Consider the following 21,279-nt stretch of genomic DNA (forward strand, 5'->3'; position numbering starts at 1 on the left):
TGGATAATGAAATTTGATTTTTATTTATTCTATTATATTTGTGATGGACTTGAAATCTAAGATGTAATGTTTTGCTTCATGTTACCGTGAGCTGTACCCCTCAGTAAGATAGTCATGTTATGCTCCGGATCTGGAGTGTGATAGAAATATCCCATAATTCATCGATTCACTAACATAATTGAGATATTTAAATCTCTCTTTTGCCGATTTAAGTGGATGAATTACTTATTAAACTTGGAAATCTTACCAATCTGCATTATCTTGATCTTGGCTTCTCTCTCAGTAGGACGCGTATTGTTGATAATCTCCAATGCAAGCATTTCAATGCCGTCCCAGAGTGGTTTTGGAACTTGTCTTTAGGAGCTTCTCATCTAAATCTTTCTTACAACCAATTAAAAGGCAGCATTCTATGGATGATTATATTTCAAAACACTCAAATCATTGATCTAAGGTTTATCAAATTTCATAGCTCTTTACCTCATGTTGATGAGGGCGTGAAATATTTATATCTCTCTAACAATTCATTTTTAGGAGATCTTCTTTGTATCTTTAATAAGATGGCAGCTCAAAATTATCTTCTTCCTTAAGTTTTGAACGGTTGGAAATAGCTAAGAGAAATGGTCTCAAGTTAGTGTTGTTATTGTGGCTTGAAAAATTTTTGTAACATAAATGAAATATGAAAATTGATGAGAATTTTAAGATGGAATATTAGTTGAAAGGGAAAGTTAGAATGGTGCTAAAAATTAGAACTATTATGAGTTCAAGTGCTAAAAATTGCTATAGCGTGCAAATTTTCGCGATCTTAGCACTAGTGACTGGTGAGGGACTCCTCAAGAGGGGTATAATTAATCTTGAAATGTGCATGACCTATCAGAGGATATCATGGGGTTGGTTTAGGTAAGGAATAATTTTTGCAAGCACCCAAAGTGGATGGCGCCAAAAATGGGAAATAGCTTATGTGCTAATCAACACCGTATCACTGCCAATAGGCCTCACAAAAAAATAAAAATGGAAAACTCTCCCGCTTATGGGTCCTGCATTTACGCCTTGAGATCTCGAATTGCCAATGGTGGGTCATTGGGTTTTTTTATTAGTGTCTCTGGGCGGTCTCCGAATTCCAACCAATTAAAGAAAGTTGTGAAGCGCATCCACACCCATCGTGTGTGAGCCGCCATTGTACAAAAAAAAAAAAAATGCTATTAAGAGGTGACTAACATCTCCGAAAAGTTCTTTAGTTGCTTTCTCTATTTATTAATAAAATAAATATTTTGTATATTAATAAAAATATTATATTTTAAATAACTATTTAATTGATAAAAAGTAATATTTTAAAAGCGATATATTTTTTATATAAAAAAGTACCTCATGCATCATGCGGGTTATATGCTAATAGTTTAATCAGTGCTGATACTAATGAAAAAACACTTTTTATGAATATTGTATCTTAGCCATATCTCATGCAAGTCATTAGATTAGATTAATTTTTGTTATTTTCTAATGCATTTTTAAGAAGATGATCTTACTTAAAAGTGAAAGTACAATTACTAATAACTCTGCTATATTGTATTTAAATATACCCTAGATGTAATATTTTTTTATTTTTTATTATATGTAATTTAGATCATAATCTTATTATTTTATAATGATATACTATTTTACTGCATCGATGGATGTATACATACTATTAGAATTTTGTATAATAATAGTATGATAATGTTAATATCAAAAATAATTTAAAAAATAATTAGTCTCTTATTTCTATTTATCTATTTTATTAGAATTATATTCTATTATATTATAGGAACAGTTTGAAAAAGAAAAAAAAATTGCACCAACATACTGTGCAGATTATATACTAGCATTACCATTTAAATTACTAAACTAGATTTGTGAATGACAAAGAGCAAAAGAGAGAGACATACTTTTGACACAAAGATTGAAATTCCATTGATCAATCTTTTTTAAAATTAAATTTTATTTTATTTTGCATTGTCATACTAAAATGTTAACAATATCTATATCTAAGTCTTCCTTTGTCCCTCTTAGGTGAATTATTTATTGTTTCATTATTTAGTTACTTGAAATAGTATAATCCCAGAAATGATGACACTCCTGTCAGGATGGCCGAGTGGTCTAAGGCGCCAGACTCAAGTTCTGGTCCTCGAGAGAGGGCGTGGGTTCAAATCCCACTTCTGACAATAGTTTTTATCCCTTTTATATGAACGTCACTTTTCCTAAAAGAATTCATATAGGAAATTTAATAATAATAATAAAAGAGTAGGTTATTTATGATAATTTATTTCTTTTATTTTGGTTAAAATGAATGTACAAACAACAAAAAACATAAAGGGGAATTAAAAATCAAATCTAGAAAAAGGATTAAAAATAAATATTCAAGAAAAATGCAAAAAAGGGTGAAGAAAAGATCACTTGCAAAAATATAATAATTGATTAAAATATATAGTAAAGTAAACTAAATTTAAAAACTAAAGTATATAAAATAAAATCATAAAAAACAAACCTATGCAATGAAACAGAAAACACAAAATGAAAAACTCAAAATCAAATAAGACAAAAAATAGGATTAGACAATAAAATAGAAATGAATCTAAACAAGAGGTAAATAAAAAATTTATAGATAATGTGAATGAATTCAAATTATAGGATAATTAATAATTTGAAAATATGAAACAACATGATTAGCGGACTTCATAAAATAAAATAATAACTTATGAGTGTAAAATAAAGCAAAACATGAAGTACATAAAAGAAGAATAAAAAGGATAAATTTGGTAAAAATATAACTAAGAAGGTGCAATAAAATATATTAAAATAAAGTAAAATATAAATAAATCTAAAAAAATCACAAAAAATAGAACAATAATAATTGAAACCAATGCCACACGGAAAAATATCTTATCCATAGAAAGATGCAAATGAAATTCTAGCAATAGGATATAAGTAAGATTACACTAAACAATAAAAATATAGAATAAGAAATCAAAATAAATAATAAAACTTAAATAAATCATATTATTGAATTAGGAAATATTTTGGGGGTTTGGGGAGGAGGGGTGGGGATTGGAATTAATGGGTATATGGGAAGAAATATGGAGTGGTGTCAAATTCCTCCACCAAGCATCTAAGTTATCCCGCATTCCCTCTCTAACTTGAGCAACAGTCTTGTCACTCTTGTTGGACATCCCCTCAACCATTTTGTATTAAACTAAATTTTGATGGCTTTATTCAAGGCTAGACTTGCTTATCAGGTGAGTCGGGCCAAGTTTGGGTTGGGCTCAACCCTAGGTATGACCATAATTAGCCAGGCCCGAGTCAAGCTTGGCTCTATTTTCAGGCCTACTTTTTAGGCTTGAACTTGGTGGCTTTGGATTTCGGGTCAGACCTCAAGCTTTTTAGACTTTGGGTTGCATGCTTGAGAGTGGGAGCGAGGAGCAAGGAGCCGAGGATGATTCCATTCTGAAGAGTAGGAGGACGAAAGGATCAGCAAAGCCAAAGAAGTTAGAGGTCATGGTAATCTTGTCATCGCCGAGGATTGAGTTCCATCTCACAGGCAACAAGGAAACCCTCCCCCCCATTGTCGATGTCGGGGGGGGGGGGGGGGGGATTTCCACCTTGAAACCCTAAAGTCCATCTCATATTTAGTATAATCGGCGTCGAGGAAGAAGAGATTGGATTCATACCTAGGAAGAAGAGCTCAAATTTGGTGACATCGTTTAGCAAGAATGGTTTAGTGGGTTCGACCCGAACTCAGATTCTCATCGGCCGATGCTAAGCTCGGGGGCCCTATAGTGGTATCGGTGTCTTCTTGGCATCAAGGAAGAAGAGATCGGACTACGAAGACTCATGGTGACATGACAAGAGGAGGCAAGGGGCTAGATAGGTGGGGAGATGAGAGGAGGCTAGGAGTTGAGGAGCTGAGGAAGGGAGGAGGTGGTAGCTAGGGCTTAGGTTGGGCTCAAGCCTAGTCGATGTGCTCGAGCTTAGCCTCAGCCTAGCTTAAATTTTAGGCCTAGCCTAGCTCGTTGGTATTAAAAATTAGGTCCATGCTAGTCCAAAATGCTCTAGCCTCATGTAGGCTGGGCAGCCTAATCGAAATTTAAGCAAATTTATTCGAGGCAATGGTCATTGTGCGCTGGGTTCATAATCAGAGACCATGAAGGTGAATCTATATATGTAGCTACTATTAGCCTTATTGATAAAACAATTCGGCTATGACCTTCTCCATTACAATATTCTCATACGCAGGAATACCTCCGTTAGCCGGCTTTTGAATAAATATAAAAGAACAAGCGAAATTCCAAAATAAAAATGGATTGAATTTTATTTGTTCTGTGTCTGAAATGCATCTTGTCTATTCCTATCCTTCAACCCCTCTATACTTTTTTTTAAAGTTTTTTTAAAATTGGAGAGTCTTGACTAATTCGAAAGATCATTCGATGTAGTTGAAATTACTGAAATTTATCTTGTTCGGTCAAGTATAGAAAATTCCATGGAATTAAACTTGACCTTCAGGTAGCTTGGGACCTTAGTTTTTAAATTTGGACTACACCATCCAATTGGATTGGACATTTGATTATGCCCAATCGATTTTATTTTTCTAAAAGACTAGGGATGCATCAAATTGGCTAGACCCCGCAAACCCTGATCAATTTCTTTTGAAAAATTGATGACCCATTCGGTTCAAAACAAATCAGTAAATTGATATACAAGGATCAAAAGACCAAAATGTCCATTTTAAATCAATTCTATATCTATACTGAGGTCATTTTGGTCTTTTATCATTATAAATTATTCTAAATAAAATAAACACCCTAATCTCCTAAAATCCCATCATTTCTTTCCTAATTCCTTTTTCTTCTTCCTTTCTACTGGTCCTATTTTCTCTAATTATTGTCGACTACATCATCGATGGAATCGATGCTAGTTGTCTTTCCATTCTTGACTCTTAAGTCTGTCTCCTCTCTCTCCGGTCTCTACAAGCCCCTTATCCTAAAACCTTCCCCCATCATTGAGTTGTGTGATATTTAATAGCATATCCTTGTAATTTGGGATCGAGTTCATGTTTATGAGATAAAATTATTTTAATGAGGATTTGAGTGTTATTTTAAAGTTTACTTTTGAAAGATTGTAAGAACACCAATGGTTTGATTTATTTTCCAAACTTTAAATTATGTTTAGTGGATTGGGGATAAATAGAGTCCAATTGATTAGGAATATTCACCTAATAACCGAGGACCTCATTCAAAAAGACTAGTTGAAAGGTATTTTTAGATTTTTTGGCTCTTTTAGTGAAGATTTATTAGTTCATAGCCATTGTGGGACTAAATATTAGCTTATATACTCCTTCCATTTAAACCCTAGCAACCTCGCCAGGCTAAGAGTCCAAATTCATTCAAATTTAACCATAAGGATTATAAATCCAATCACAAATATCATAATCAGCTCGTTATTAGCCCCAATGGGCTGATGCTGTATTGTCTCCTATTCTACATGGGCTATGGTTCAAGTTTGCTTTGATATTATTTATAATAACCTAGGACCTAGTGCTATATCTATTTAGATGAAAAAAGATCCAACATGGGAATATGCTGCCGAGGGAAGGATTGAAGATAATAGAAGGTTCATTATATGGGATTCTTGTGAGATGATTTTGCAATGTGGGGGCATTAACAAAGTAAAGCAACATCTTGCTGGAGTGAAAGGCAATGTTGTTTCAGGTAAGAAGATTTTGGGAGATATCGGCTTTCATATTGGAATTCTTTTTAGGAAGGAAAACAAGCTAGGAAGGAAAAAAAGGAAACTGTGGGGAAGCAAATCCATACGACCAAAGTGTGCATCAATTTGGGGGTTATAAGCCTGATGATGATGACTTTGAGGAAATTTTTGGTCCACAAGATAAGAGAAAGGGCAAGGGAAGCCAATTAGTGAAAGGAAACGGAAGCCAATTAGTGGGCTTGAGAGCTTTTTTCCTAGAAAGAAACATACTCAAATTTCTAACAAAGCAAAGTTGCTGAGTTCTAAAAAATGGCATGAATAGGACATGGCAATTGCTAAGTGGTTTTATGATGCATGCATCCCGATCAATGCTGTTAATTCTTCTTTCTATTAGCCTGTGATTAAGAAGATAGAAAGTATTGGTACTAGATACACAATACCATGCTATCATTCCTTACAAGTTAAATTATTGGGGGGTTGTCAAGAAGGAAGCTTAGTTGATTATTGATTTTTAGTTAGACGTGAGTTGGATTTAACTACATCCAAGAATACTTGACTTAGTAAGAAAAAAATGTAATTTTGTCTATTGTCTTACTAATGATATTATACCATGATTTGCACTTTTTCCAAAATATATGAGATTGTTTCATTGTTAATTAATTCATTGTATTCAACTAGATCAACAGTGGAGTTTGTTCGGGCATGGTGCTCCAAATTTACGAAAGTTGGCAATTCGATTCTTTTTTTTTTTTTTGCTAAAAAAAAGGGAGCAGGGGGGAGGAAGGGACAAGCCCAACCCCGCGTAGCAGCCCCCACTGGGCCCCCCACCCCGCTAGGAGAATGTTCGATGCGGGCAAACCGGGTCGTGTGTTGGGCACGCCGACCTATTTTACTTATACCCTCCCCACCCGTGAGCCGGCTTGGTTACCCGACCCGACCCTCCGTGTGAGTACGTCACACCTGGCACCACCCAGGCTATCAGCCGACCAGTAGCACTTCCAAACCCCGTGTCCAGGCGTGGAGCATTCGGTCCCCAAATTTAATCGACGCCCGCGCGTTTCGAACCTGGAACCACTTGGTTGGAAGTAAACGCCCCGTTCCAACTGAGCTACCACCTTGGTGGTGGCAATTCGATTCTTTGTAAAATAGCTTCTTCATTGGGATGTAATTAAAATTGAAGTGTCTTCAAATGTATACATAGAAAAAGAAGGAAAAAATTGGAGCACCAGAGGCTTCTTGATCTTGTATATGTTCATTACAATCTTCGTTTGCAAACTAGGTATAAAGATGAAAAATATATATACTATTTAATTCATTAGTTTTCTCATTATTTCATTATTCTTGCTTCCTTATTTCTAAAACATTGGTTTATGTGACAACACTTCTGAATGTTACCTATATTTTATAGGCTTGAATATAAGAAGAGAATATTATCTTGTTAATTATGAATGCATAGATAAGGTGGAATTTTGGGTAGTTGACGAAAACCTTGAACTAGAGTTTGATTACGAAAAGCTAGAAGATATGCTTGACAAAGAGCAAGAAAAAACAAGAGGGAGGGAGTTCTAATACACCATGAAGTTCGTGCATTGATGAATTTGTTTGATATTTTGGGATTAAATGAATGAGCTTAGCATGTTTTTGACAGGCCTAAGCTTGGTTTTTTAGTGTAGCGAGCTGAACCAGGTTAAAAATTTGAGCCTATCTCCAAATCGGCTAGGCTCGGATTTGCATCGCCCCACCTTGAGGCCGATTTGAGCCTAGTTATTTAAATTAATAAATATTATATATGCAAATATATGAGATCCTTTAAAAATTTTACAATATTTCATCCCTAACCTAACCCTTAAATCCCTAATCCCATTGCTTCCGGTTCATTTCATCGCTGATTAAGGAAAGACAGTGGCAGTGTCGCACCTTCTCCTCGCCTCAGTCGGACAACCCCACCCACACTAGGCCATTGGCCATTGTCCGCTAGTGAGGCCCCCACCCCTCAACCTGACAAACCCCACTGGCCATCGGCTCCTCGCCTCCTCACCTTCTTTTATCTCATACATCATGTGCCCTCTCGAAGTCCCGACTAAGCTCCCACAATCCTTGGATCAAGCATCTCAGACAGTGGATCTAGGCACACAACCAATGAATCCTATGAGAAGAGGATAGAAAACAATAAGGAATGGAGGCCAGGGAGAGGGAAAAAGAGGAAAAATGCGGAGATCTTGAAAGAAAAGAGGGAGGTTGGGGGAGAAAGAGGGAGGTGTGAAGGGGATGGGGAAGAGAAAATGTGGGTTTTGTTTTGATCTCGACGCTCGGCTCGGAAGCCCAAAGCCTGATGAGTAGCAGGCTCGGGTCCGGAAAGTAGGCCCGAGGGTTTGGCTTGGCCGAGTAGGGTCCAGATCTGATAAAATGGCGTGGTATCTTTAGCTAGCTGAATCTGGCCCAACCTGCTCGATAAGCAGGTCATGGACAAATCAGGCTGCGTGGATGCTGATCCAAAGCCCAAATATCGGCTCATGCGGGACTAAACCCGCCTACACCCGGACCAGACCGGGCCCCCTAGCAGGAGGCAAGATCACCTCACATTCCCAATTTATCTGGACCCTAATCCAACGTCGTCCCCACGCTCCTTGTCGGGGTTTTCCGCAGCTCGGGAGGGGGAGATAGAGTGGGGAGCGCCGGAGTCGAAACCTTAGTCGCTTCGATCCCACTTCGCCGCTTCGGCCATGGTAATCTCTCTTTTAATCTCCCCTTCTATTCCAATCGCGACCAAGATAAGAGATCTTAGTGTGATAGTTCTCCTTCTTGTGTCTGTCGACGTAAAGTTCGATTTTTTCATTCTTTTTTCGGTTTTTCCTCCGATTCCACGAAGTGTTTTATTACCTCATGGATCAGTTAGGGTTTTAAGCGGTTAATAGTTTCTTTGAGGTGAACTATGTGATAGTATGCTTGTATGTATGTAGTTTTAAAGTCTGATTTCGATGTGCTTCATGATTCGGTATTCCAGTAGTCGGTTTATTGCGTTTTTGGCCAACTTATCGATTGTCAGGAGTGAACCGCAAGATAATCTGCCTCTAGCTACTTTTTATTTTTATTTTTTTCTTTTAAGATTGTTGCAATAGTTTTCATATGTACCATTGAGCCGTGATCTTGATGTATGCTGAATGCATTATTGGGTTTTAAAGTTCGTTCCTAGTGTTACAGTATACCATTTTATTGCGTATGAATCGATTAGATTTCTGTACTGTAAAAAAGGAATCAGTTAGATTTGGAAGAGAATGGTTCACTGAATTGTTAAAGTAAATCGCATAGTTACCTTACTATATTTCCGCTCGTCATGCTTTTTTGTTGTTAGTTGTGGCTTTGATGTGTGTTGAATGAGCCTTGGGTTGTAGATTCACTTTTGTTATATGGTGGTATATTCTAGTGGGGTTTCGGATCTGAATCCTGAGGTATATGTAATAAGAATTCTTCTTCTTGGGGATTACCTATATAAGCTCTATTTGACAGTAATATTTATTTTCCATATCTCGGTGACATTTGGTCTTCTGAATTCTCTTTGGACCTGTTCATCAGTATTTCTATGTTTAGTGATCGAGTCCATCAACGACACCCAAGGGTGAAGGAGCAGCATACTTCAATCAGAAGTATGCCCCTATTTGGTGATGCTTAAACTTCTTTTTCTTCCCTGAATGGTGATTGATTACCGATACTATAAGCCTTGCAAATATTATAAAGGAACAAATTATAGACCCAGCTCTAAGCATCATTTAATTTGGTCGTACCCAGCATACGTTTTGAAAGGATTGCATCTCCTCTGCATGAAATAAGGGGAAATAGGAATGAAGAGGAATAATGAGGAAGTGACTTTGTGGAGAGGATAGTTTGTTCATTATATTTAAATATCTAACTTGTTTACACTAGAATGTCAACTTATACCATCTGAAAATACAGTCTTAGTGGGATAAAATTATCATATAATGTTGACATTCTTACATAAATTTAGTCTAATGCCCATTCAAGCGTTCTAGAGCTTAATGACCTTGGAACTGAACTTGTCATATTTAGGCATTAGCTGACTTCTCTCACTAATTGTAGTAACTCATTTTGGACAATACTCGACAAGTCTTCCTGTTAGAGCAACTTATCCAATTCATTATTCGTTGTGCTGTACTGCGACAAGCTGTATGGGTTAATGTCAATGTACAAGGACATTTTTCCAGCGGAGACTAAAAAGAAGTGAAGATTGGTCTCTTTTCTGAAACAGTAAATTAGGCTTTGTTGTACATGGCTGCTATATGTCTAAGTGAATGCCTGGAATCTGTTACTGATTCCTAATGCATGGCAATATTCCAGGACTATTTCCATAAAGTTGAGTGGTTCATATTTTGGTTTTGAGGAATCCTTTCCTGCTCTATTTTGTTATTCTCTCTTTGCTAATAGTTTCAATTCAACTACTAGACTTGGCATTATTTTTTTTTTCTATTCTTGATGTGATTGTCCTCTGTTCCTATTTTATCTTATTGCCAAACTATTAAAATAGTTTAAACTGTATTTAGATGTCATCATTAAATCGTGTTATTTAGTTGTTTTTCATATTGTTGAATAAAGTTATGATCTTAAGTTTGTAAATGCATTAGTATGAGATATTAAAAATTCTGTAATATAATGAATTTATTAGGATTTATGTTTGGCATTATTTTTTTTTTTCTAAGTTTGATGTGATTGTCATGTGCTCGTATTTAATCTCATTGCCAAACCGGTTAAATTGGTTTAAACTGTATTTAGATGCCCTCATTAAATCTTGTTATTTTAGTTGTTTTTTATGTTCTTGTATAAAATTATGATCTTAAGTTTGTAAATAAATGATTTATATCAAAAATTCTCTAATGTAATGGATGTATTAGGATTTAAAAGCAATTGGTTTGAAGCAGTATTTAATGTTTTGGATCATCTCTCCCTCTCACAATAGGGTCTTCTTTTTTGTCTCTTTGTTTGGAAACATATTAAAACCCTTTTGGCAAAATTTATGTACTTTGAAATTTAATATATTTGCTGTTCTTGAAATTCATTAGCACATAAACCCACTGTTGTATCCATACTTTTCATTTATAATGGATTCTGATAGTTTGAGGTTGCCTAGCGCAGTTAAACTCTTTGCTCACGATTAGATGTTCATCCAGTTTTCTGATCAATCCCAATAAAATAAATATGGTTTGTCGGTTGTTTTAGGGATACCCACACATGTGGAGGGAGAGAACAGTGGAAAGGGGATTCGGGCTACTATGAGTTATGGCTTCAGCAGCAGGCCCATAAGTTATCTAACATTGTTTGGTGAGGATGTCCTGTATGGTGTGGTCCATTGTTCAGCAGCAAGTGCCTTCGGTTTCTCACCTCATCCATCTTGCATTTCAAGTTAAATGGCCAAACATTCTGAGTTTGCAAATGGCATACGACCATTGGTTCAAGGCGTAGTTAAATTTGAGATGTAGACCAACTCAAATGAGCCCTTGCAATTTTTTCCTATGCACCATGTGTCCTCAAAAAACTATTACTATTATATCTTCCTTAGCCAATTTGGATATCCTCATTTTGCTAGTTCAACATTGTTTTAACCATTTTTTATCTCAGCCTCAATTCTGATTGATATAAGATAAGCAATTGCAATTTTCAAATTTTGATTGTTATTCTACCAGAATCTTTCTCAGCATAGTCGCACTGTGATTATGACTTAATCTTTCTGATGGGCTGGACATCTCTGTTATTTCAATTTTACAGTTAGCATCATTTTTTTAACAGAAACTTACCATAATCCTGACTGACTTGATTTATTTGTCTTTTGCATTTGCATTCTCAAACTAATCTTTGGCTCAATATTCATCCATCTCCATGATGATGCAAAATCCTTTTGTGATCTTGACTTCTTGATTCGCGGCACAATGTCAATTTAATATTTTTTCCTGATGCCAATTGCAAGGGTCAGTTCCAACATCTAATTAGCTCTGTCGTTCTTCAATGATTTTGAATTAAATTTTGTTTACAGTTGCTATCAGATCAATTATCAGATTTTGGAACCTAATTCCAACATGTCTGCTGCATTCTCGACAGACAGATAATATAAAAATAGTTGCTTATTTAATTATTTTCTAGTTACATTTTCAGTCTGGCTTCTATTATTCAGCTTATTGATTGCCCTCAATCATGACCAAATTCTGTTTTGAATCCATATGCACTACTTTAACATTAATTGAATTTTGATTCTGGTAAAGTATTTATTTTACCTTCAATAACAGTTCTTTAATCTAATTTTAGTCCCAATTCATGACTGGATTTTGATCTGGGCAAGCAATTCTCATCTGAACATGTTTAATGCTATCATGTCATGCTTCATGACATTTTTAGGAAGCAGACTTAGTTTTTTTGACTTTAGACCAATCCATGGCTGATCTCTCCCATTATTCAATTTCAACCTTACCTTTTGAAGTAGCTTCAACATGTGCTCTGATATATAGGTTACAAAAGACAGCCCTTTTTAATTACGGTCTAAGAGGTTTCAGATGTCTTTGTTTTCGCTTCTCGTACTGGACAAAATGTGATGTTTCTCCATCTCCAGCAGACGCCTGCCCCTATCTTATTTGGAGGCATGTGAAGGTTCTACTTGGATACTATGTGCTTGGTACATTGAATTATTTGCTTCTGCAGTCTATTACAGTATTTGTTGTTATGTTAGTTTTATTATTAGCTTAGCTCCTATGTTTGCATGTAATGTTATCACTAAGATGGAAGTTGTTGGTTGCCAGAACGTCTGTTGCTATTTTAATGTAAAACTTTTGATCATCTTTTGTGGTATGTGCTTTAGCATATCATCATAAACTTATGGTCCTGTCTGTCCTTTTGACATGTTTCTGGGTGTTGTCTCATTTGATTGCTTTAAAATATCAAGTGATGCACTTTTTTGCAGCTTAATTAAAATTACATACTATCTATAAATCAGGTGAACATTCCAAAAACAAAGAAAACTTACTGCAAGAACAAGGCTTGCAGGAAGCATACCCTGCACAAAGTTACTCAGTATAAGAAGGGTAAGGATAGTCTTTCGGCTCAAGGGAAGCGACGTTACGACCGGAAACAATCTGGTTATGGTGGGCAGACCAAGCCTGTTTTCCACAAGAAGGTATATCTCAGATTTCTCAAGTTTTCACATGGTAGTTGGAATCGTGTCCTCAAAAATTCTGTTTTTATTATTATTTAGGCTCCATGGAGTTTATGAATATACCTGAATAGAGCCCATTTGTTCATATTTATTTAAGCAAAAACTTTTTGTTACCTGAATTAAGCAGCAGTGAAGAAGGGGTGCTTTGGGAATTCTAGAGAATCTGGAAAGCACTTCTTGATACTCATTCCACTTTAACCTGGTTAAGACCATTCATGAATGGATCACATGGTTTATCTGAATGACGAGGAATATGTACCTGAACTTATTTGTCTGTTCAAATCTTCCAGCTAAAGATATCTAGGAACCAAACAGGCCTTTAGTGTGTGCGCCTGACCATCAGCTGTGACTCACCCGGTGGATTGAAGCCATAATAACACCTTTTGTTTCTTTCTAAAATTGCCTTCTGGCTTTCACATCCAATACTTGAAGTTACTGATCATTCTACTTGTTTTAACGTTGATTTAGTCTGGACTATTGGAGATGAACAATTGTAAAGGTCTAATTGATTGAATATAATGGTGACAAAAGTCACTATACGTATTTTATTGCAATTGTTTCATGTCAGGCAAAAACAACCAAGAAAATTGTGCTGAAGCTGCAATGTCAGAGCTGCAAGCACTACTCTCAACACCCGATCAAGGTGCTATATTCATAGCAGTACTTGCATCTATTTTTGTGGTTGGATTTTGCACTTTTATTTATCCTTTGAAATGCAATTTTTGTAGAGGTGCAAGCATTTTGAGATTGGTGGAGACAAGAAAGGCAAGGGGACATCTCTATTCTAGTTTGCTTTACTACACAATTATGGTGCTTCTTGTGCTTGACTGCATCTGGAAATGGTTTTGGGAGGCCTGGTAAAACTCTTTCATAATTGTAGTTTGACTTTAATATGCTTTTAGTTATGGCTTTAGTGTGTGGTTATTTGATAACCATGGGGAGTATATTTTCTAAGTTTCAATCTTCATTTATGTAGTGTATTTTTTCTTCCAAAGTGAACCGTCAAATGGACTTGTTTCTGGAAGATGTCATTTAACATATTTTAGAGATATAACTTGTTCTGAGTATGTTGGAAATCATCTTAAAATGTGTATATATGGAATTAGCCTGACCTATCGTATTTTATGTACTTTGGGTTTGACCATAAAGCCTGGGATGAGTTTGCATTGGTTGGATTTTGTTCATGTTAAATCATGAATTTTGGATATTTGCAACTTAATATTTTTGAGAAATTAAACCTGACCTAATATTGTTCTCTGATTGAGCTCCTTTCGAGCATTACCTCACAGTATAATTTCATGCGGAGTTATTTCAAGGTTTAAGTTGCCAAATGCGTTCAGATGATGAATTGAACAAGGCTTTGGAGCACCTGTTGTGAGCGAAATAAGTGTAGAGTGGGTAGAAAAATTCAGTACCAAATATATATATATATACACACCTGCCAGATTCTTCAATGCTTTGCTCGCACAAGCTTATAGGTGTTTTGATCTTGGATATTTGTTGTGAGTGAAAAAATTTTAGGGTGTGTAGAAAATGGAGTACCAGAAATGAGCAGAATATTTGTGTGATATATGTGGGAATGAGGACAAATCCAAAAAAAAAAAAACTTTATCAGCACGGTTAGCGGTCCTTATTTTTTAAGGAATGCCTTCACCCTTTTTCATGGAAGATGTCAAGATGAGAGAAGCCCATATCTGTTCGAGTAAAATGGGCATGAATGTGCAAAACAAACAAAATCATGGAAAATATCGGAAACTACGGATAGAAACTACGGAGATGATGCTTGATAAGCAAAGTAAGAAAGAAATCAGCACAACTTTATCAAGTTATGCGAAACAATCAAAAAATCCTCAACTAGTCTCTGAATTGCACAACTAATTTTGTTGTTCTATGTGGACTAAAGAATACTGTAGCATGGGCTTATTAGAATTGACCATAGACTAATCGTGGTGCTTATGATTAGATTTGAATGAATTTGGATCTTTAGTCAGAACTTAAATAGGAGAGTATGTAAGAATCTATGTGGATGCATGTTTAGTTCCACATCAGCTATGTACCAGATCTTGGATACTTATATAGAACCAAGAAATCCGAATAATATCTACGAACTAGTCTTTTTAGATGAGGTCCTAGATTGTTACAGGCAGGAGGAAACAATTTACATATAGAAGTTGCCCATTATGTTCCTCCCTGAATTGTTTCTAGCATAATCAAAATACCTTTATCTATGGTTGTTGGAAAGACAAGTGGTTGAAAATTGAGTTCAGAAAATGTTGTTGTACCATAGTAGATATGCGGAACAGTCCTAAAATGGAAAAAGCATAGCAATGTTTATGACTGGTGCCATAGTAAATATGTGGAACAGTCCTCAACTACCTAGCAGGCAGAGAGATCATATTAGCTGCCAAACAGAACAAGCTGAAAAATTTTGCATCAATGGAACCACTTATTCGTAACCACATTTTCTTTGCTAAATCAGATGGTCTTTGAACATAATAAGCTCTAACGAACAGCGTGAGAACCATAAAGTGCAGCTTCCGCAAGAATAGGTACCCAAAGAGTTTGTGCAGAGAGATCATGTTAGTTGCCAAACAGAACAAGCTGAAAAATTTCGCATCAAAGGAACAGCTTATCAACTCTTTATCTAATTAGGAAATCTAGCAGACCACAGCAGCGAGATGGCCTCTGAAATTCAAACAGGACAAATAACATATGTAAAATGTTGGTGGAAGCCATGGAATAAACTAATAACTCAGATTCTATTTTGGTTTCCGTTTTAACTGAACTTCATAAGAAAGGGGCAGACCAAATTTTCGGAACAAGAAATTCATCAGCTCTCTGTTAAATTCAAGAGTTCTTTTTTCTTTCAAAACAAAATCACGGGGGTTTCTTTTAAATTCTGAAATACCTTTTGTCAAAAGCACAATGAGAATATCAGAGTTGAAAACCTGGTTCAACCTTGAAAATGGTACCAATAATTCCTAAGAAAATAATCAAGTGCAGATCATGATGCTAAAACTAGTAAGCTCATTGGATCATCTAGGAAACTTCATATATGTCTATTAGTTACAAATACATAAACCATCAAATTCATGACAATAAGAACTTCTACTTGGTAAAATGGCTATGATCACTAGTTCCTATCATCTGGAGACTACCAAATGTTATAATAAATAGACAAATGATCATAAAATAGTCTACCCTACTCAATTTTTAAAGAAAAATCCAAACTAGCTCACCTAAGACTAAACGTCATACCGCTACTCTTTCCTATAATTTGCATTATCTTTAAACATAATACCACTACTGAATGACCATATTGAATCAATTTCCTTAAGAAAGAACCTCCCATGATATCATTACGTGTTCATGTAATGATGCCGAATGAGACGGGTATCTAGTAAGTAGCAATCTGAAAGTAAAGCATGCAAAACTTAGTTTGAAGGTTCTCCAAAACACCCAAAGAACTTTATCTCAAGCACTAGCCACAATTAAAACCGAAACAATAACACAATTAAACCAATACAATTGAATTTAATTAAAAAAATAATCAAGCACTCAGCATGCAAACTTATAACAATCGGCTCCAAACCTATACGATAAAATACCCAGTAGAAAAAATGAGTGACACCATTTCAAACATAAGGATTGATCTCAATCCAATATCAAAATTATGACAAGAAATAGAAAAAAAGGAGAAGGCAAATTCAGGAGTGTCACACATTGTCGTAGAATTCTTTCAGGAGCCCGCCGTACTCATCATCTTTAACACCTAATTCCTCCTTGCTCTTCTTCACAACCACGGGGTTATAAATTAAGAAACCAAGCTCGCTGTTATAGATGAAGAACAGCAAATTAAGGAGGTGATATGGGTTTAGAGAGAGAGCAAGAACTTGGAAGAAGTGGAGGAGACTTAGCTCTGAGAGCGGGCACGTCGGAGCACTGGATTTGGTGACAAAGGCCGAAGGTAGTTGAAAGTTGCATTATACTGGATTTGTTTGAATCTAACCTAATTCTAACTTAGGAGCTTTAGGTATGGAATCAACTAGGGAAGAGGAGGACCGGTCGATGGATGAGAGCATGCCCCAGCAGCCTCTCCTCATTGCCAAATCCACTATAGGGCATCGATTAAAAGAGATAAGAGAGGTTTTAAGGACTCACAAGGGTGGCCATAGGTGCTGCAACTCGTGCAGTTGTTAGCCTTAGGTGATGGAAGAGGCAGCTATCACGGGGATGTTTTGGCTGGCAGGCTGGATGGTTTGAACTGCTTGTCGGGGTGGGAGGGTTTAATTGAAGAAGGAGAAGGAAGAGGAGGCGAGTTTCTCGTAGGTGAGCACGAAGAGAGTCCGGATGTGTAGAGCTTCACGGTTTCTTGGTGCTAGGGCTCTGGTCGGAGGTGGGACTCGGGAGAGGGCTTGGAGCCTGCACATGGATGGGCTTCTCGGAGGTGAGCCGGATGGATAAAGCTTCACAGTAGGAGGCGAGCGAGGGCTTGGAGGCTGCTTGGACGAGCATCTGAGAGAGAGCTAAAGGGTCGACGACTATTCTCTCTAGACTCGGATCACTCTTGCCTCAACTAATTAATTGGCTCCAGCTGTACTTATTCTCACAAAAATCAGAACATGGATGCACACGACAGCAAACTTTTTTTATAATAAAAACAAGGGAATTGTAGTTGCCTATTACTAGCACGTCTATTAGATGCCATTGTAACAAGTCTAGTATCTATTAATTTTCTTACCTCTATGATATTATATCATCAATTTCGGTAAAAAATTATCAAACATAAGAAAAAGTTTAAATTACTGATACTTTTCTATGTGCTGATGAAATATAATATCGCTATTTCAATAAATTGGTATAGTGACTATTGCTAGGGTGGACAGTTACTTTATTGTGTGTCGCCAATGAAATTAATTTATTTTTATCTTTAGTTTATCCTTGCTTTTATTTTTAAATTTTAAATTTTTATTTTTTTAGTAGGACTCTAATTCATCAGTAGAAGTAGCAATAAAGTATTTCGATCATAGCTCGGACTATACCCTATCTTTCCTTCTATTGAATGGGGCGGTGTTGCGGTAGCAAAATTTCTTGATGGTCAAGGCACCTGCATCTACACTACTTTAATTATTATCCTTTCATTATCTTCTTTCCAGCTAATTTGGCGCTAGTGGCACACTTATGCACAAACTAGTCATAAGACCTGTCACCCTTCTTCTAACCATCCTAGTACGAGAAAAGAGGCTAACAAGCTTGCTGGGATGCTTGTCTTTCCCTCTAGATGGAAAAGAGTAAGGAAACAAGTTCTTTGGAATGCTCTATGGGACATTATTGCATAGCTATTATCATGCCACTGCACCCAGAGATCAATGAAGCAGTTGCAAGTAAAGTGGCTGCTATACTAAAGATATTTATGGAGCGATACATGGTATTCTTGTTTCTGATGTTAAAATAGGTCAAGAGACTTCATTTTGTTATTGGAAGCCGGTATTATAAGCCACAATATGTTCCGACATACATTGTGGTGGAATTAGTCGACTCTATTTTCATGACGGATTAATTGGCCTATTAATCTTTGTATGGAAATATCGAGGTCTTTGAGGAACCTAACTTTGGGGTTTTAGCTTATCATTAAAAAGAGGTTGAAGACTATCCTATAGAGTCCTTAATTAGGATTCACTGGTCGAGGCAATGCGGAAGTTCCACCAACAAGTGCAGGGTTATACCAAATGAAACTAGGAGTGGATATTTTGGTCCACATTAGATCGACACTTAGAGCTATTAGGAACGGGAATCTATAGTCATTGTTGGAAAGGTCGGTAATCCTGCACCGACAGGGGTCTCTGATGGTAGAATCGATCATTCTGTAAGAAATGAGTGGCAGTAATACAGTGGGCTTATAATATCGGCTATTCCCATTATAAGGGCTAGGGGCAACCTTATCAATGGATGCCATTTGTTTTTTTTACTTAGTGCATGTACTAAGCCTAACAATGGAGGGCAACATTACAATGAAAACTTTGACTCGGTTTGGGGGATTTAGTGATTCGAATAATCGGAGATCCACGTATTCATCATGACTGATGTCTAAGTTCACCACCGATATCCGTGGATGGTTCCAAGTTCGATCCATAAGTGGAAGTTAAAAATAAATAAAGTATTAGAAGTAGCAATAAAGTTCAGTGGATGGAACAGATTCGCTCGTTGCTTTCAAATAAAAGGATGATCCATTGCTCTATCAATGGGTACAATGTGCAAAGGAGTTTACAAATTTCTGGCTGTGCTCTCTCTCATGTTGTAACTGTTCGGTGAACTCATCAACCTTGCTTATTTTGTCTAGAAGGGAAGGAAACCGAGACATGCAACCTTGGAGCCGGCACGTGCTTTGACCAAACCATGGAGTTTTGTCTCATGTATCCTCTCCTCCTCTGTTGGATTCACTTTTAGCACTTTCAACATGATGCGAGCCTCTATCAGTTGAGCCTCCAGAGAGGTAATCAAATGCTCTATCAACCTGATCTCATTTGAGAAGCTGTCGCATGTCTTCTGGGATGGTTGGATTTCATTTTTTAAGATAGTGATGTCGAGCTTGAATTCATCATTTTGCGAATCCCTTTGCTTGACTTCTTTGGTCTCTGAGGCAATGGTTTAATGCATCTAGAAAGACATTGAAAGCCAGGTCCTTAAATCAGTCGAGTTCACCATCTGATCAATAGGTAGATCAGAGGCTTGCTGTAACAACCTAGGACCTCACACAAAATGGCTAGTCGAAAGTTATTATTTGGGTTCCTTGATTCTGTATAAGTACCCAAGATCTACCCAGCGAATAATCGATATGGGACTAAACACACGCACGCACGGATCCTCACATACTCCTCCCGTCCAAGCCCTGACGTCCTCGTCAGGTTAAGGGTTCAAATCTGTTCAAATCTAATCACAAACACCACGATTGGCCCGTGGTCAGCTCCAATGGATCCGTGCTGCAGTATCCCCTAGTCCACATAGGTTATGGGCCGGGTCCGCTCTGATATCATTTGTAACAACCCAAGACCTCACCCAAAATGGCTAGCCGGAAGGTTATTATTTGGATTCCTTGATCCTGTATAAGTACCCAAGATCTACCCAGCGAATAATCGATATGGGACTAAACACACGTCCGCACGGATCCTCACACTTGCAGTGGAGTGTTGACTATACTGCAAATCTCGGCTATTCTTCGAGGACTGGCTGAGTCATCAAGATGCAAATAAGTGAATTCCCAAACGGTTCTTCTAGCTTTCAAGATTTCTACTAAAGGACTTGATGAAGTAAATGCCTTGGTTGAAGGAGGCATGGTGGAATGTGCTGCAAGCCTAGCTAGCTTTCACCTAGGCCAGCAAGCTGAAGATGGATTGGCCACGACATTGCTAGTCTGCAAAGAGGGATAGCTCATTAGATTGAGGTGGAATAATATAGCATAGAGTTGACTATATACCTTGGCCTCTTGGCTGGCGGTTGATGAGCTTGAGAGTGATGGTTTGGAAATTGACTTCGGGATTGGATCCGTGCAAGAAATAGCTATTGTATCAGCCTAGCTACTTTAGGTCACTATTTATAGGCCTTGTTGGTTTGATTTTGGCTCTAGCTGAGGCTCATGTGGTGACTTAGTCTGTGCTGGCTGGTGAGTTGGATGAGTAAGGCCTTGCGATGGCTGGTCAGGAAGATCAGTTGGATCGTGCAAAGGCTGATCTAGAAGAGTGATGGAGGCCTACGAGGGTTTGTCGTGTAACTCGGCAAAAACTTCACAAAGCTCCGCCACTTCTTTCTGAACTTCATCTTTGGGAGACTTGGACAGTAGAGAAGAGGCGATGTCAATGGGGCCATCAACAATAGGGACACTGATAGTAAGAGTTTTGAATCTTTATCCTCTTGGATCACTAAGAGGTCAGAAGGCCCCTTGCTGCTCAGGCTGCTGACTCACTTTCATTTTGACATGCCACTCGGCGACCGTAGATTAAGACCTTTTACTAGAGTAAATCAAAATCACTGTGAAGAATCTCTACTGAATCCAACTAGGGAGTAGAGAGAGAAAGTTTGGTAGAGAAAGAAAGTCTAGTAGAGAGAATCTTGGACCGAGTTCAATCAGGAGTTTTGTTTTGGTTGTCAATGGAATGGTCAACCTAAATCAATTAACATGTCTGGCCATAAATCAAGAGAGAGAAACTTTGTAGAGAGAGAAATAAGAGAGAAAATAAGAGAGAGAAGCTAAACTCTCTCTTTCCTAAGAAAGGTCCTAGTAATTCCATCATGTTCCAGGTGGTTATGGCACATCGTAGGGTGTTACGCCACATCAG

At 37.1% G+C, this 21,279-nt stretch overlaps 1 protein-coding gene and 1 non-coding gene across 9 annotated transcripts; both read left to right on the top strand.

Annotated features, from left to right (window-relative positions):
* Positions 1-2,114: 2,114 nt before the first annotated feature.
* On the top strand, positions 2,115-2,198 carry TRNAL-CAA (transfer RNA leucine (anticodon CAA)). Its single transcript has one exon. It is a non-coding gene; the product is annotated as a tRNA-Leu (tRNA).
* A 6,105-nt stretch (positions 2,199-8,303) lies between these two features.
* On the top strand, positions 8,304-14,094 carry LOC103723197 (large ribosomal subunit protein eL42-like). Of its 8 annotated transcripts, none has more exons than XM_088702945.2 (6): positions 8,304-8,462; positions 10,966-11,148; positions 12,350-12,384; positions 12,728-12,907; positions 13,515-13,589; positions 13,675-14,094. In XM_088702945.2, exons 2-6 carry the CDS (start codon positions 11,019-11,021, stop codon positions 13,732-13,734), a joined length of 480 nt encoding a protein of 159 aa, XP_088559071.2. In that variant the 5' UTR covers positions 8,304-8,462; positions 10,966-11,018; the 3' UTR covers positions 13,735-14,094. The 8 variants fall into 8 exon arrangements, with proteins under 8 accessions (XP_088559071.2, XP_088559072.2, XP_038974866.2 ...); XM_088702946.2 differs by having other exon boundaries at positions 10,966-11,067; XM_039118938.2 differs by lacking the exons at positions 10,966-11,148; positions 12,350-12,384 and having other exon boundaries at positions 8,308-8,462.
* The last annotated feature ends 7,185 nt before the right edge of the window (positions 14,095-21,279 follow it).

The sequence above is a fragment of the Phoenix dactylifera genome, chromosome 8 (assembly GCF_051530095.1).
Source record: "Phoenix dactylifera cultivar Ajwa chromosome 8, Ajwa_hap1_PhDact_Kaust_v1.1, whole genome shotgun sequence".
NCBI classification, from domain to species: Eukaryota; Viridiplantae; Streptophyta; class Magnoliopsida; order Arecales; family Arecaceae; genus Phoenix; species Phoenix dactylifera.